General features: G+C 37.4%; 1 protein-coding gene across 1 annotated transcript in view; it reads left to right on the top strand.

Annotated features, from left to right (window-relative positions):
• LOC122806987 (semaphorin-3G-like) overlaps nt 1-18,305 on the top strand; it is a 634,544-nt gene that overhangs the window by 480,771 nt on the left and 135,468 nt on the right. Inside the window, exon 11 of the mRNA XM_044077853.1 lies at nt 13,259-13,490. Coding sequence (XP_043933788.1) covers nt 13,259-13,490 — 232 coding nt within the window. The remainder of the gene's footprint in view (nt 1-13,258; nt 13,491-18,305) is intronic.

Raw genomic sequence — 18,305 nt, 5'->3', positions numbered from 1 at the left:
AGCTTTTTAATGCAACTTTAACTTTATGCATGTAACCCAATATATGTGAATCTTTTTGCTATAACTGCTATTATATCAATGTTGTTTAAAATTGTACTTGTTTAAAAATGTACTAGTGGAGCTTTTCCCCTCGGGTCTCCACTGAAAATGGGCCACAGTCCAGTTGGACAAACCCGGTTAACAAATGTCAATAAATAAATAAATAAATAAATAAAACAAATGTTCGGTGTGAGTTGAGAAGTCTGCAACTGAGGGCAGCTATACATTTTGTTCTTATATTTCCATGGAGACAAGCTGGCTACAGGGGCAGGAAATAAAAGCCAGAACACTTTTGTAAAGCTAAAGGTTAATATTTTCGGAAAGCATACAAGCTAGTTCTCATATCTAGGAGTGGAATAAGTAAGACAATTAGTGTAAGCAGGAACACAAGCAGTAACATGCAGCTTAGCTTGGACAACCTTAATTTTAGGTTAGGCAATGCCTGTGAGGGCAGCTGTCAATTTGGGGCAATTGTTATCAGGATGGTTGAAATTCATTATTTGAAGATGTACATAATTTTGTGTGTGTATGTTTGTTTTAAGTTAATAAGTTATGGGGGCATTCTGTGGGCTGGATTTTTTTGAGTGTTTTCATTAAGACAAAATGTCTTGTAAGATGTAACAAAGATTGAAATGGATATGACAAGAAACAACTCTATAAGAGAGCAACTTGTCAAACATTAGTGGGTGTGTGCAACACAAAAGTTGGAAACATTTAAAAAAGCTGCCATATATAACAGGTGGGAAAATAACTTATTATCATAATGGCTACATTATCTGTATTATTTGGGAATGTTAATGCTCTCACAGGTATAGACAAAAATGAAAGAGTATTGAATTATACTAAGAAATGCAGATGCAAATAATAATGCTACAGGAGACACATTTGAAAAGAATTGACCATATGAATTTGATAAAGAAAGGATTTCAGGATGGATGTTCAGCAAAGCATCAGGGATAAAGGAAAAGGGGGATACTTGTACTAATTGCTAGAGGAGCTCCAATAGTGATAGAAGAGGGAAAAGACAGATAATAATGGTCAATTTGTGGTAGTAAGAAGCTACTGGCAAGGGAGGAGGATTACACTGGCATGTATTTTTATTTCACCTAAAACTGCTATTATGGAGCTTAAAGAAAATTTTGGAAGATATATTCAACTTTCACAGGAAATATTACTTATAAGAGGTGATTGGAATTTGATTTGCAACAGGGAAGATGAATCTGGGGGACCTAGAAGGGAAAACATAATAAAAGAGAGTAGATTTCTAAAGACATTTATGAAAGTATTTGGTACAGAAGACATGAATTTAGTAGTAGGAACTCAAATAGAATTTGCATAATTTCCCCAAGGTACAATAACTGGGCTAGACTAGACAGAATTTATATTTCACAGGAACATATTTATTCAATTGGAAGCTATTGATACACATCCAGTAACTATTTCAAACCATGCGTCAATAACAACTAAATTAAAAATGCAGGGTAATAAAGTAAAAGTGAGACTGGCACTTCCCCACCTACTTTTTAAAGAGAGAAGAATTTAAGGAATGAGTAGTGGAAATTCTCTGAGAGTTATTAAGGAGTACAGAATTTTCATCAGAAGTTATAGCTAGTGAGTGGGATAAAAGTAAAGTGGAGTTGAAAAATAGGGAGGAAATAAAAGAAAATGACACAGTGTTAAGTAGTAACAGGAATTATTTACTGGAGCTAACAAAGGTTAATATATTGCAGAATAAAAGGAATCTTACAGAAGAAAAGGTGAAACTACAGAGTGCTAAAAATAAGGGAGTGTCTGAATAATATGCGCAAGTTTAGAAAGACTGTTGTTAAGCAACTGTTTTTATCATAAATCCAGAGCACAAAAACTTTTAGTATGACTTAGCAACAGAAATTAGAAAGGGATATTGCCAAACTCAAGGAGTCTATAACAAGAAGAATAACCAAATTGCAAATGCTTCAGAAATTTTGTGAAAATTTGTATAAAGCAGTGAAATCTGGAAATCAAAAAAGAGCACAAATAGAAATATTTTTAGAAGACTATAAATATGCCAAGTTTAAAGGTAGATGAGGCTCAACAATTAACAGTTGACATTGGGGGAGATGAGATAAAATGGTGATGTAAAATCAATCTGCAAGAAGACTGGAGGAACAGATGGTATTCCTGTGGAAGTTTAGAAGCTAGGAGGGAAGAAAATGTAAAGCTCTGGAACATTTTGTTTAACAGTATTTTAAAAGGAGGGGAAGAACCAACATTCTGAAAGAAAGATGTGAGGGTTATAATATCTAAAGAATGTAAAGACCTATCAGACCCATTTTCATATAGGCTCATTTCAGTTTTAAACCATGATTATAAAGAGTTTATGTCTATAATAATTGAAAGAAAGGCACAGGTGACACAAAATTGATAGATATGTATCAATGTGATTTTGTGAAGAGAAGGCAAACATTTGACACCACTAATAGAACTATGATGATCTTGATGGAAGCAGGTTGTAAGAAAATACTGCTGGTCTTGATGCAGAGAAAGCATTCAACAGAGTAAGCTGGGATTTTATGAGTAGGGCAAGGGAAGCATTTGTATTCCCTGATACACTAATAAGGTTAATTAGGTGTATATTTGAAGGACTGAAGGCAAAAATTAAAGTGGAAGGGTTCCTCTCTGGCAATTTGTGTTTGAATAGAGGAATTTGGCAGGGGTGTCCTCATTCTCCTTTGTTATTTTTTAGAGCTAATAGCAAATAAAATAAAGGATTTAGGAATTCAGTCATAATTGGTATGGTAATCAAGAAAAGTTGGCTTTATTTGCAGACTATATTATCTTGTATGGAAGTTCGGGAGAAGGTGATTGATAAACAGATAAGCAGAGTAGTGGAGGGTAATGTAGGAGAAAAGCAGTTTGGATTCAGATCAGGATGCAGCACAACTGATGCAATGTTTGCAGTGAGACAGATAGTTGAGAAGATACTAGAGATGAGGAAAGAGTCCAATTGAGTATTCCTAGACTTGGAGAAAGTATAGGACAAGGTCCCAAGAAAGCTGATTTGGGCAGTTTTGTAGCATTCTGAAGACCCATAAATATTGGTAGAATTTGTGCAGGCTATGTCAAAGGACCAATGACTCAAGTATGAACAGTGTTCAGCCTCACAGCGGGGTTACCAATGGGAGTGGGTGTTCATCACAGTTCAGCTCTGAGCCCACTATTGCTGTTCGTGTTGGTGATAAGATTATGTTAGCAAACAGGTTGGAGGGGACAGATCAACAAAGTTGCTGCATGCAGATGATGTGGCATTACAGGCAGACTCTGAGTAAGATCTTCAGCAAAGGACAGGGGAATAGAATGCAAAACTGAAGGAACATAGGATGAAACCGAGTACAGATAAGACAGTGGTAATGACAGCAAGTTGGGGAAATCAGAAAAAGCTGAGAACTGAGCAAGAAGGGAAGATAGTGGAACAGCTTAACAGTGTCAAGGATCTGGGATGGGTGGTTAAGGAGAAGGGAAGTCTGAATAAAGAGGTCAAAGCTAGTATCAGAAGGGCTGCAGCCAACTGGCATAGAATGTCAGGTGTAGTGTATAACAGAAGAATGCCAAAGAAGCTGAAAAGTAATGTGTACAAAACAGTGGTGCAAACAGTACTGCTGTATTGTACAGAAAAGCAGAGCAGATGAGGAAGGTAGAGGTGATAGAAATGAAGTGCCTGAGATGGGTGGTTGGATCCACACTGTGGGACAGATGAAGAAATGAGAACATAAAAGCAGAAGCAAAGTAGCTCCAATTGCAGAAAAGATCAAAGAAAACAGATTGTGGTGGTTCAGGCACATGTGCAGAAAAGGAGAAGACAATCTGTGAAGAAGATTTAGGACAGACAGAATAAGGCAAGAGGAAACAAGAGCATCCAGCAAAGAGGTGGATGGGTTATGTGAGAGAAGATCTGTGACAGTCACTCATTGTTGAAAAAGTCAAGAGTGTGGCATTGAATTGAGAGACAGATGGCAACAGTTAACAACCCAACCCCATGTAGAAAATGAAGAAAAAGGTGTTTAATGATAATGACAATTATTTTGTACCTGATAAAACCAGAAAAGGACAGCTCAGTTTCAAGTCTTTTGGGGATATAAAATTAATGAAAATGAAACAAAGGCTATAGCTGTAAACTATGTATCCACACACATGCATTGGTCCAGAAATACCCATATTTATGGAGACACATTAAAATGAACTATTTAAGAGTGTCAGTTATAAAATGATTCTGTTATGTTAAGGATAATCGAGAACAGACTAAACAAAAGATAATACCAAAACTGAGAAACTGGAAGCTGTTGTTTGTGGATATGGATTGCAAGATACAAGCAATGAAAATGTTTAGTCCCTTTAGTTTAATATACAAGTCAGGTATATTTTTATCAATAAGAGGAGAAGTTGTATACAATAATTAATAGAGAGTTGAAGAAATTTATCTGGGCGAGAAAGAGGATAAGGGTCAAGTGCAATAAGTTATTCCTTCCAACAGAACAAGGTGGTTTAGGATTACCAACCTGATTTGAAAGGATATTTTAAAGCTACACACTTAAGGCTCCTATACATCACACACACAGAAAACTATAATTCAAAGTGGAAAGGGATGCTGATGAAGCAGGAGGGAAATTCAAGAAATAAGTAGAGGGTGGGATTTTGGATCCTTAAGGAAAATAACAGCCATACAGAATATTATGTTCATAAAGTAGAACTAAGCCAAAATGAGAATAGAGAAAGGAGACTTTGCCATTATAGATGACTGCAATTAGGAGTACAGAGAATAGGCAAGAGGGGATTGCAATTTATTATAGAAAACTGTCAAAGGAACCAAGGTATTGGGATCAAATAACAGGAGATGAAAAGGAAATGTAATGGGATGAGGCTAAGAAAACATTTGGATTGCAGACTAGAAACTACTTTCTCTTATCAGGGATTGATAGCAGAGTGTAGACAAAGAAAAGGAATAAGGGAATCCTAAGTGAAATACCTGCTCTGGTAGTGTTTTAGTTGAATCTAGAACAGAAGCTGATGTTAAAAAGTGATGATTAGTGGGGCATATAAAATACTGCACAATAACTGTAGGAATCAATAAGAAGGGGTTAGTAAAGATTGTGAAGAGACTGGATAAGCAATTCACAAGGCAGCAATGGGAGGGCATATGTATGGCTCCCAAGTATACAATGAAGTCCAGAAGATTTAAGATATTTGCTTGGAAGTGGTTCTATAGATGTTTTATACCCCCAAACAGATTCCAAAGAATTGTTCCTCAGGTAGATGGCAAATGATGGAGGTATGATAGGGAAGAAAGACGTAACTGGCAACATATGTTCTGGGAGTATAGTAAGTTGGCAGACTTCAAAATTTCCTACAGAGTACTCTGTCAGACATATTGGTTAAACAAATGAGTGTAACTTAGGAAATAATTTTTTGGAGCTGACATACATTATCTGAATTGCCTAGACATAGTAAGGCCTTGCTAAGTTTAATTCTGGTGACTGCCAAAAAAACAATGACTAGAAAATGGAAATCAAAGTCTAAACTGACTGTGTTTGAAGTACTGAATGTTAAAACAGAGATAAAAGTATCTTTAGAAAAGGGTAGGAGCAAGTTACATAGAAGAAAATGGAAATTATGGGAACAATACGTTCACAATCTTTTGGAGGAGTAAAATCTAAAGGAAGGTAGGAATCGAGCAATTTATGTAATGTTAGATTGATGGTAGTTATACAGAAAAAACATGATGTATAATGTTGTAACTAAGAATATGTTAATATGGTTTGTTTTCTTTTACATAAATTTAGGTTTGCCTATGTCTTAAGTGATAAATCAATAAAGATGTTAACAAACACATAGCTATTACTATGTAACTGATAATGGCAAATATTGTCATATACAATTGGATTTAAATATGCCCCCCCCCCATATACATGCACACAGGTTTAACCTCTGAGGATGTTTTTTCATGTACTCAGGGCAGAATCTCTGTGACCCTTCTGGACTTGGAACAGAGACTTATATATGACCATTGCAGATGTCTTTTTGTTGCAGATGCTGTAGTACAAACATCCTGCTACACCAGTACTATTTGATTCAGCCATCCATCACCATTTGTCCATTACTTTTCCTTTTTATTTATTTTTAGATTTTATTTATTTATTTGTTAACTGAACAGATCCACTACTTATATGTGTCTCTTTTAGGGGAAATCCAGAAGTAGGTCTAGTTTGCCATCTGTCTCTGAATGGAGATGTGGCTCATAGGATCATCGGAAATACAAAGCAAATGGACCTAGTGGCCATTCATGCCTTACCAGTACCCACACTTGCAACCTAAGTCCTTTCTCAAGGAGGGACAGAGCACTTTGGCCAGGGGTGAATTTGTGAATATCCATCCAGTTATTTAGTGACTATTTAAAGGATGATAATGTATCACACTGCTTATGATGCAGTGACAATGTGTTCAAGTGAAAGGATAGCTGCTGTGTGGAGAATCACTCTCTCCAACATGTTTTTTTTTTAATTTGCTGATTTTGATTTGGATCTCTGGTGCTTGTAATTATAGAACAGTTTGAATTATGGAGGTACAAGAGGTCTTGGACTACTGGATCACCAATGGTTCACAATGAAAGACACAGATCACACCTAAAGAATCAAGAATCAAGAGGATACTGAAAGCAGTCTCTCCTGGTAGCTCTAATCCTTTCAAGCCCATGATCTTTTTAGTTAGGAACCTCTAAGGTCTCTCCAGTTGCCTTGGTATGTCTAGTGAGATAAATGCCAAAAGGGGCATTGTATTATATGATGGGCCTAATCAGTGCAGAATACAAGAGGGTAATAACTTCCTTAGCTCTGGGTGATGTTCTTTTTGTGATCAGACAGAGTTCTGGTATATCATCCTTGTTGACAGGATGCAACTAGTCATCCTTCTGCTTGTAAACATCCTGATCACAACACATTTTCTTTGGTTATAGGTCTGGTTAGAAATCCATTTTAGGGCTTTACTTTGGGTTCCGTTTGGTCCACCTAAGGATGAATAGCCACCCATCATCACTTTCACAAGATTATCATTCTTGGCCAGTGGTTCATCAAAGCTCAACACCCTTGTCACTGGTTATATGGCAAATGGATGGTAACTATGCATCAAATGGCCTGAGGTTCTTTTCCATGTCTCATATCATTAATGTACATAAGGGACCCACTTTTTAAAACAACTTGGCCCAATAGCCATTTATAATTTTTAAACTGTTTACCTTTCCTTTTTCTTTTTGTGTCCTAGTTGTAATGCTTCCAGGTCATTTGCTATTTATATGCTGAATGTATCATGTACCCATCTGCATACGTATGTATTTCTGTTCAAAAATAACATTACTGGTGTAGCACTGGTTGGTACCTATTTTTGAATAAACAAACACATTATTATTTGCCTTAGGCTGTTAGGGGCTTTCTGTCTGGTTTATTATTTTTACAACCTTCCTGAATGTTTGTACAAATGTTTCACCAGTCCTTTGCTGTCCAGTTTGTCAGGCTTAAATAAAGTGTTTAATAAAACTTTGTTCATAAAGGATTTGAGTTTCCCTGATATAATCATGGGCCATCAATAAGTTCCTTCTATAGATTAACTTCAGAATTATCAAGATTTAAAAGTTTAGACACACAGAATCATCCAACATTACAATGTACATATGCTCTGTTACCTTACAGTACTGATCATGCTCTGCCTTGCTTTATTACTATCACACAGAGTCATCCAACATTACAATGTATGTATGCTCTGTTACCTTACAGTACTGATCATGTTGTGCCTTGCATCATCAGTACCACACAGAATCATCCAACTTTACAATGTACATATGCTCTGTTACCTTACAGTACTTATCATGCTCTGCCTTGCTTCATTACTACAGCACAGAATCATCCAACATTACAATGTACGTATGCTCTGTTACCTTATAGTACTGATGGTGGTCTGCTTTGCTTTATTACTACCACATAGAGTAATCCAACATTGCAATGTACATATGCTCTGTTACTTTATAGTACTGATCATGCTCTACCTTACTTCATTACTACCACACAGAATCATCAAATATTACAATATACGTATGCTCTGTTACCTTATAGTACTGATTATGCTCTGCCTTGCGTCATCACTACCACACAGAGTCATCCAACATTACAATGTACGTATGCTCTGTTACCTTACAGTACTGATCATGCTCTGCCTTGCTTCATTACTACCACACAAAATCATCAAACATTACAATGTATGTATGCTCTGTTACCTTATAGTACTGATCATGCTCTGCCTTGCTTCATTACTACCACACAGAATCTCAAACATTACAATGTACGTATGCTCTGTTACCTTATAGTACTGATTATGCTCTGCCTTGCATCATCACTACCACACAGAGTCATCCAACATTACAATGTACGTATGCTCTGTTACTTTGTAGTACTAATCATGCTCTGCCTTGCTTCATTACTACAGTACTACTCATGCAGGCAAGTTTTACAGCACCATGCCTTGTGCTGTGTGGACTGCTTCAGATGAAGATGTGATCACTGCAGTCTTAACCATGCTGTTGAATTTGCAAACTTCATGATATTTAAACTTCCTTATGATCAATGATTAAGCAGCCTGATTGTAAAACAGATGCTAATTTAACAAAGCACTACTTTGCAATATTGGCCCATTTTCCCCCTAGTGTGGGTTTATTTATTTTAATTTTTGTGCTTTCACAAACAGAGACAGCACTCATACAAAGTTACCATCATTGTCATTATTTGTTTCTACTTGAAAAAAAAAATGCTATAAACAAAGTTCAGAGTTATGTTTTATTGCTACTTTACTTGCTGTCTTTGGATACGCTGATGAATCTGGCCATGACATACGTACATGTCATATATATTTATGCTTAGATCTACATATATAACATTATCCACACTTCATTAGATTAGAATTTAATATGTTCCCATTTTACATCTGTCCTAATCATTAACACTAATTAATGTCTAGCTGAAAGTAGATGAAGGTCAGATTTGTCCCATTCAGCATTTACTGTATAGTTTCAGCAGAAGTCTGGTTTCTTGCAGTGACACTAGTATTGTAGTGTATCCCCTTTTAAAAAGTTTAAGCTTATTTTTGATTAGAAATGCACATTTTCTCCCATACTTAAACTAACATGTCTAATCTTTGTATGACATCAGCTCTAATGACAGTATGGCCATGTTAATAACACTTCCAGATGAATGTAATTTATGATTTTACTATGTCAAGGTCAGTTTGCTGTGCTTATAACAGACAACAGTTAATTGAACAATGGATACCACATTTTTCTCTATTTTAATGGTACACTTGATGAAATGTTTACAAGGCCATACATCTTAACTGGCTGCAGTCCACAACAGACTGACTGTCAGTCTACTGCAAACATACTTCAGCAATACTCAAGACAATCAGATACTCCAAGACGGTAGGTGGTAGACAGTTTTTAGGTAAAAAAAAACAATGGAACTAAAAATAAATAAATAAGGAATTAAATTCAGCATTAACATTTTATATCATACAATATATTTCATTCTTGCATTAAAGGAAATGTGTAGTGTGTTTCATTCTTGAATATTTTCCTGATACTAAGACAATATTCCAAGCAATTAGCAAAACATAGTAGCACATTATTAAGAACTCTGAGAAAATGCTTCAGCAGGTAGGGTAGAACAACACAAACTATTCTTTCCACCTTTGAAGAAGAGAACACAGATCATACAGTCCTAAAGCAGACGAAAGAGGAAGGGTATGCTGCTATAGTAAATGTGAAACAGAGAAATGCACATTGCCAAGTTTGTGACTCCCAAAACATGCAGAATTATTATATAGTAATTAATGAGTATGTTTCATTATTGCCTTAACATCAAAATGAGAAGTTAAAGAATTATTTGAACTGATGCTGTGCATGACATTTGCAGGATTTTGACTCATTAATTCTAATGTTCTATCTAGTTTTTCAAAAAACATTAGCATTCCTATATCTACCATAAACAAATAGAAACGTTTAAATGTAAAGCCAAAATTCAGATTCCACCATGTTTCAAAAACAGTGCTGATCATTGATTCATCAAAAGAAGTAGAAAATGCCATTTCTTTGAGTAATGATTACCTCAGAATGATTATATTACACACACAGCCAAATATGCCCCCTTCAAAAATAAATATGACCAAGTGAGTACATTCCTCTCCTGACACAAACTGGAAATAGTAGCAGTCAAAGAATCCTTCCATCCATCCTTTCGTAACCTCTTTTTCCCATTTTTGCACATGGGGTTGTTGTGTCACTTCAACAGTAACAATCATCTCGAGACAAGGTTTACACTGCCTGTTGGTTATCCCTGCCATGGTATTTCTTCCACACCACAGACTCACGTGCACACTCACACCTGTGGCCAATTTTGAGTGTTCAGTGGATTAGAAATGACACACCAAACATCCAGTACATTTTTCCATCATACAATTATTTGTACAACAATAGACCTGATCCTAAGCCTAAAGGGGTGCACTTATAGTTTACAAGCATGACCTTAGCCCCACAAAAGTAGCGTAAGCAAATGCTTCCACAGACACTGATCCAAAGAGAATACTCTTAAAGATTTTCCACACAAATAAACCACCCAAACTCCTAGACTCTGTATACCTCTCCCACCACCTGCCTCCCTTTTCAATTTCAAATTGATCATAAATAAAATTGTATTCGTCGACCCCCTCCCACCCAAAACAAAAAGCAGTTTCCTTTCTTTTAACTGCAAGTTTCTGGGACCTGATGCCTATGATGTGACAGAATTTATGATTGCTGTAAACCCGATACAACTAACATCTGAATCTACACAACCCAACACATACTCATTCAACCACTCCTTGCAACACTTCTTTGTCACATGCAGGTCATGGCTTATTTCCAACCTTACAGTCCACCTCCATCATTCAGTGACCATGGCGCAATAACTTTCACTATAAATGACCAACAACTAAAGCCCTCCACCCAAGCTGCTAACACTTAGGCCAAAATCCTTTAACAGCACTAACAAACTAAACCACCACTTATAAACACTTGACTGGACCATACTCCTCATTATTTAAGACCCAAATGATGCAGCATTTAACTTAACCCAAACCATCCTCTTCCTTAAAGAGAAATATTTTCCCTCAGTTACATATTTATTAAATCCTCCAAAAATTAAATGGATAACTAAAGAACTCAAAACAACCCCTACAACTGAGAGACAAAGCTTGGTCTAAGTGGAAACAACACCCTAATACCCCATCTCACTTTCACTTAACTGTGCTCTGAAATCTCAAGAAACAAACTTTCTACAAACATAAGAATGCTTATTACAAGTGTAGGACGTGTTCCCCCCTGAATAAACCAACATTTTTTTGAGAATTAAATAAATCTACTCATAGGACGCAAGACTCCAGAAAACACTCCCTACGAAATCCTAAACTGCAACACCAGTCTCATCATTGCAGAAATTCTCCATGAATCCAACAATCTTCCAAAATTCAGGCCCCAGCATGTATGCTAACTCCAACTCAATCTACAGTGGTTAAAGGGTAAATTCCCCAGTCACTATTTCTCTGTAATGTCCCACAGCCATTTCCCATTTTTCAGTGGGTCGATAGTTAATGAGTCAATCTTAGGGTGCAATAATTAGTGGCTCAACATTTAAAATTTCAGTTAATCTTAGTTACCCAATGAAGTACACTCATCACAATATGCATAATAAAAGTGCAAAATGCAGTAATGAATCCGATACAAATCTAGACACACTGAAGCTCCTTTGATGGTGTAGCTATTTAACACAGTAAGCATGGAATTTTGTTTAGCCTGGATTCCATGTCCCAGCCAGAGTGCCTTCTTGGTTTGCGAGATGATCAAAGATTCTTCTTCTTTCAGCTTTTCCCGGTTAGGGGTCACCACAGTGGATCATCTGTCCGCTCATGATTGGCAGTGGAGTTTTACGGTGTCGAGTTGCCAGCCCAGCACCCAGCCTTCCACAGAAGGCACAGACATGCACGCACTCTCACCTAGGGCCAATTTAGATTGTCCAATCCACCTACTGCATGTCTTTGGGATGTGGGAGGAAACCCACATCCCACAGAAGGCACACACATGCACACACTCACACCTTGGGCCAATTTAGAGTGTCCAATCCACCTACTGCATGTCTTTGGGATGTGGGAGGAAACCCATGCGACCACAGGGAGGACATGCAGACTCCGCACAGAAGGCACCCCAGCCAAGAATCGAACCTGAGAACCTCTTGTTGTGAGGCGGCAGACTATAATCTGTGTGACGCTTGCCTTTTCACAGAGCAGGGTGGTAGATACTTTTTCATGTTGTATATTTGAATATTCGCATGACCAGGACAATTACAGCAATGCGTAATGCTGTCTTCTGGCATCTGCTGTCTTGTTCTATATTCTGATGTAATGAACGCACACACCATTTTGTGAAATAACTTTGTCATTGACTATGGTGAGGATTTTTCCTGAAACAGAAGACCTTCTTCACCCTCTGTTATAAGAAGTGAGATTAAATACGCAGAGAAAATATGCAGACTTGTACTGTAATTACCAGAAGAATACAACATAGTGGCATAAAATGAGAAGGTTACTTTATTATAGCAGTGTCCTGAAATTAAAGACTCATGAGGAGTTGTTCTGGTATGTACATAAATATTAAAATCACTATTTTTAAAGCTTTTAATTTTAGTCATCCATGGCTTTTAAACTTCTTTGTAATTACCCTTTATGTACTTCCACTGTTGTCTGTTTATAATCCTAACTACCTTTCAGCAGTAGTGTACAAGTATTTTCATCCTGTAACAAACTTGAGTTCCAGTAGACGTTTATATGTTGCATGTTGCTGTAGCTGTTTTAATTGGATATTTAGACTCATATATTTGCACATCTAAAGTCTTTGTAAAGTGCCAAGTGCATAGCAATTTAATTACTTAGAAGTCTGCCCTGTCTGTTACTGTCCAAATGTCTCACAACTAAACAAAAAGCATTGGAAAGGACTACCTAAGTATTAAAAAGATTTTTATCAGTTCTGGAAAGCAGTGGTTTATCCCTTCTGCTATGGACACTGTTTCTTTTTTGTTATTTAAGCTCCTGTTTTGTCTTCCTCTCTCTCTCTTGCATATAGTGCCCAAGTAAAATCACCAATCAGCCATATCCACAGTATGGCCGCACAAAGGACTACCCAGATGATGTGCTCCATTTTGCTCGTAGTCATCCTCTAATGTACCATCCCATATATCCAGTCTACCGTCAGCCCTTACTGGTGAAAACTAACATTCCCTACAAGCTGAAACAGATTGTTATAGACCGGGTTGATGCAGAAGATGGACAATATGATGTCATGTTTATCGGAACAGGTAACGGTAATTTTTAATATTTGTCATAATCTGCTTCTCTGATGCCTACTTTTTAAACAGAAACCCTTCACTTCTCTTGTGCAACATTTAATAGCTATGAATTGTAGTTAAATGAACCTACCTACCTAGTTGTCTTTTTTAGGAATAGTGTTGTTCTGTTGAAAAAATAAATAGACATATTTAAATCATGCTGTATGTATTTCTGTCAGAGGTACAAATGTTTTAAGAATGGTTATAGCAAAAGAACACATCTTTAACAAAAACAGTTTCAGTTGGCTCAATGATAGTGATGCTGTTTAATAAACCAAGACAATTTCAACATCACTGTAAATCCCTTTGCAGGCAAAACTAATTACAAGAAAACCTAAAAAAAGTTGCACATTCAGAGTCATTATAAGTGCAAGTACAAAACAAAAAGAAAAAAGAAAAAATACACCACTATCACTACTCTAAGAGATGGTCAGTTTTTGTCTTGTATGTACTGCTGAATGGAAATGAAAGACATATTGTTTCATTTTGCTGATTGATTCAAAAATAAATATGCAATTTATGCTCTAAAATATATACTGATTGAAACTAGTAGAAAATATAAAAGGACACGTTATCACCATGACAAAATGTGACTTTCTACATTAGAAACAAATCTCCACTCACCATTGTCAGGAGGGAGAGGGGGGATTTCTGCTCTCAGTCAGATACATCCATGGTGATGGGGATGGTGCCAAAATTGTGAAGTAGCTTGCTGTTAGCATTTGAACACTGAAGGGGTGGGAGAGCCAGAGCTAACTGAGATCACATGCAGTGACCTGTATGATGTCAGTAATGCCACCCAATTAGGGAATGCAAAAAGTCCCATCAGGCAGGACAGCATACATAACAGTTCTGGCTGCTCTCTTCAGCTCCACCTTTCCTTCCCACCCCACCAGTGGTGTAGTCGCACCCCCAGGTAATACTACTAGGGACATTATGGTAAAGTGAGATATTCGGCGTAGATGATGGTCAGAAGGAAGGCATCTAAAACAATAAAAAAAATAATAAAAACAAAAAAAAAACTAGCAATACGAGTCTTTCATTTTGTTTGCTTCAAATTTAGAACTCCTTCAGCTCATCAAATAACAGATTCTTTTTTTCAAATTAATATGATAGCTATAAAAAGCACACTAGAAATTGCAGACCTGAGTTAGGATTCTTGCTAAGACAATATGGCCCATATACTAATTCAAAAGTTTTTTGGGAACTTTCTTGCAAAATGTTAGTCTTAGATTTTTTTTTCAATGCTTGCTTATATTGGAACAAGCTAGAATACAGTTTTACATAGTTTTTTAATAGGTTCATAGGTGTATACCAGGCTATTGACCACAGGGGGCTTTATAAGGGCTTTATATGGGCTTCTACATGAGCGACAGAGTGAACTGGCACCTCACCTGTGTGCCCTGTTCAATCACAGCCTCACCTCAGGCTTTGTCCCTACCAAATGGCACACTGCTACAGTCATCCCTCTCCACAAAGGAGGAGTAACTACAGACCTTGGGAGCTATCGCCCCATTAGCCTGATGAGTCAGATATGCAAAGCTATGGAGTGCATCATCAAACCAATAAACAAGGATATAAGGAATCTCTAAACTCTGGATCACACACAGTTTGGTTTTGTGAAGAGTAGCTCATTACTGCTCAACTTGGTCAACTTCTTTGAGTCAGTCATCAGAGCTGTGGATGAAGGTAAGGTGGTTCATATGGCCTACCTTGATCCGGCCAAGGCCTTTGATACCATTCCCCACTCAGGAATCATAGAAAAACTCACTAAGCTAGGCACCAACCCCTGTATCACTAGGTGGGTTGCAAACTGGCTCACAGATAGAACCCACAGTGTGAAAGTACCTGGCTCCGAGTCAGACAGCTAACCATTCACGAGTGGAGTCCCACAGAGTTCGGTCTTTACAGTGATGAAATGCCGAAAAGCGCAATGAAAGAGTTTGAAAATACAACAGCAGTCTTCAGAAATACCTTAAAAAGGGCATTGTTTCAATTTAATTATCTTTGCCTGGGGAGCAGCAGATGCAAGACAAACAATCTAAGAACAAAGGTGAGGACAGCAAGCATTTGAGCTCTGTGAAACTGTGCCAAGAGCTGTGCAAATGTGCCATATTTATAGAGTCAAAGAAAAGTGACTAAACCACCTAAAAAGTCATATATCAAATGAAACAATCAGACTTTAGGCCTTCCTGTGTATTTGAAAACGTAGACAGACCACGCTACCTTTCTACTGCCACTACAATTGCCGTCCCAGTTTTCTTAATGCAAAAGCACACTTTAGTTAGCCAAAAGTGAAAAGGTACCAGAAAAATCAAACAACTAACTACAAGAAATTACTAGGTGATTCAAAGGCAAACTAGCTAGCAACGAGCAGCACACACTTTAAGGCAATTTTAAGGCACACTAACAGTCTAAGGGGAAGGCCTTCCCAGTTTCAACTGTCAGTGTCAGTCAGATCAGTAAGATAGACTGGGAGGAGCTTCCAGGCCCCGGTACACAGGATATGAGATTGACAGGAGCTTCCAAGGCTAGATATGCAGTACGAGCAGGCAGCTCAAAAGCTTCAATGTTTAAAAGCACAACAGGGAAAGGGTGGGTGAGAAACAACAAAATGGATTCAAAAGGCAGTAATTAAAATGTAGTTCCTGGATGCAAAATGGAATACAAATCCTTTGTTTGGTTTTAGCTGGTGGAGGGCTTTTCAGTGCCAAAGAGTTATGTAATTTATGTTGCACATAATGAAAATTATACTGCTATACATTGTACAATTCATATACTAAAATTCAATTTATTAATGTTCCATAAATATATATTTACACACACATATACAAAAGTGCATAGGTAAGTATTAGGTTAGCTGCGTTTCAGAACATTTAAGGATAGACAATTTCCTCAAAGGTAAGAATCAAACCCTGTAGCCTGTGTCTGTGAGGTAAACATCTTAACCATTATTTCAACCCCCAAACCCTCAGATTATATCATCCCAGATGGAACTCAAACCCACAATCCCTGTTTTAGGAAGCCAGTGCCTTATCTATTAATCTTTATCTTTGATAAAATTGCTTAATATTGAGTGTACTGATTACACAGATTTTAGTACTAAATTAGTGAGCTTTTTTACTATAATTAGTTTACTGTTCTTTCTAGTTGTTTTGTATTGAACTTTAAATACTCAGTAGCAAGTTCACCCAAACGTTTTCTTAAAACCAAACTCCAAGCAGTTACAGTTACCACTGCCCCCAGAATCTTTCCTATCGTTATCATGGAGCACCCATACCTTCTGTGGCCAGCCTGTGTGAGATGGATACCTTGAGACATTGTAAGAATTATCTCATGCTCTCTAGCAGTCATCTATGAGTTACATACCATAACACAGTGTGTGTGAGAGATGGACATATATAATATCCTTGGAGGCAAAACTCTCACACACGATAAACTCACATACCAAAATCGTCAGCAGTACACCACACACCACACCTTGCTAAGCCCTTCACAATAGCCATAATTCATCATATGCTCAGGGTAAAGATAAACTTGCCTAAACTTCAAAGACCTCTAAAACATAATGCAGGCACAAAGCACACTTATCACGTTAAACCTACCTCCTCACCTAGCACAGGGAGTCCCAAAGTCACAGATGCTGAGCCCATTAGGCAGGCATCAACCCAACCAAACATTCTTGTTATATGTGACTCCATTGTGAGACACATAGACATATTTCTTCCCAGGCTGGGCAATGATAGAATGATGTTTAGTTGCTTTTCCTGTTCCAGGATCCATCAGATTACACATACACTCTAGTCCTTGAACAACAAATACCAGTACAACTCTGTCATAGTTCATGCTGGTCTCAGTGACTTGAGGTGTACTTCCCTGAACTATGTGAAAAGAGACATGATGATGCCACAATAGGAGTAGAAAAAAAGTGACATCAATAATTGACTTAGTTTTTGATACCATTCAAAGGAGTCCAATATTTTTCAGGCTGGGAGGATATGAGCAACAGACCATACTGATTCAGTGGGGATGGCCTGCATATGTCTACTCTTCAGTTTTGATTATTGGCAGAGACATTGTCTACCCCATAGTATTTTCTTTTTTTTTAGGCAACCTAATAAATGTGCTGAAATAGCAAAACAAGCAAAGGAAAAAATGAAGGCTAGGAGTCTAAACAAGAAACAACACTTCCTACAATCCCTTCTCGCCCTGGAAGCCTGGAGGACATGGATATCTGTGTAGTGACTGAAACATGGTTTAAAATAGCGGAGCTCACTCTGGTTGAGTAAGGCTATAATACTTTCTACAGTTTAGACCAGCTACTACGTAGAAGGAGGAAAAGTTGGAGGTGTGTCAATCTACACCCAGAAGAGACTCACATCAAGGCTGGTAAAGCAGCATGCTGCACTAGAGCTTCTTCATGTCCAAATTACCATCAGAAAGATCCCGCAGCATATATTAGCTAGCTACAGAACTCCCTCTATGACACAAGAAAGCCACAATGCCTATCTACAGGAACTAGAATCCCTCAGTATTAAACCCAATACTATTTTCCTAGGTGATCTAAATTATCCAACTGTAGACAGGGAAACCTTCACCTCCACTAGTGCATATGTACAGAGATTCATGGACGTTTTCAGTACAAATACCCTGGAACAATTAGAGTACACACTAAGGGGAATAACATCTTGGATCTTATCCTTACTAATATGGGAGCATCTTGCACCATTCCTTGTGTATCTTCATCTATTGTTAGGTCTGACCATAAAGCAATCACCTTCAAAA

Source organism: Protopterus annectens, chromosome 7.part0, assembly GCF_019279795.1.
Source record: "Protopterus annectens isolate FY-2018-M chromosome 7.part0, PAN1.0, whole genome shotgun sequence".
NCBI lineage: Eukaryota > Metazoa > Chordata > Ceratodontiformes > Protopteridae > Protopterus > Protopterus annectens.
This window is presented reverse-complemented; position numbering and strand designations above follow the sequence as displayed.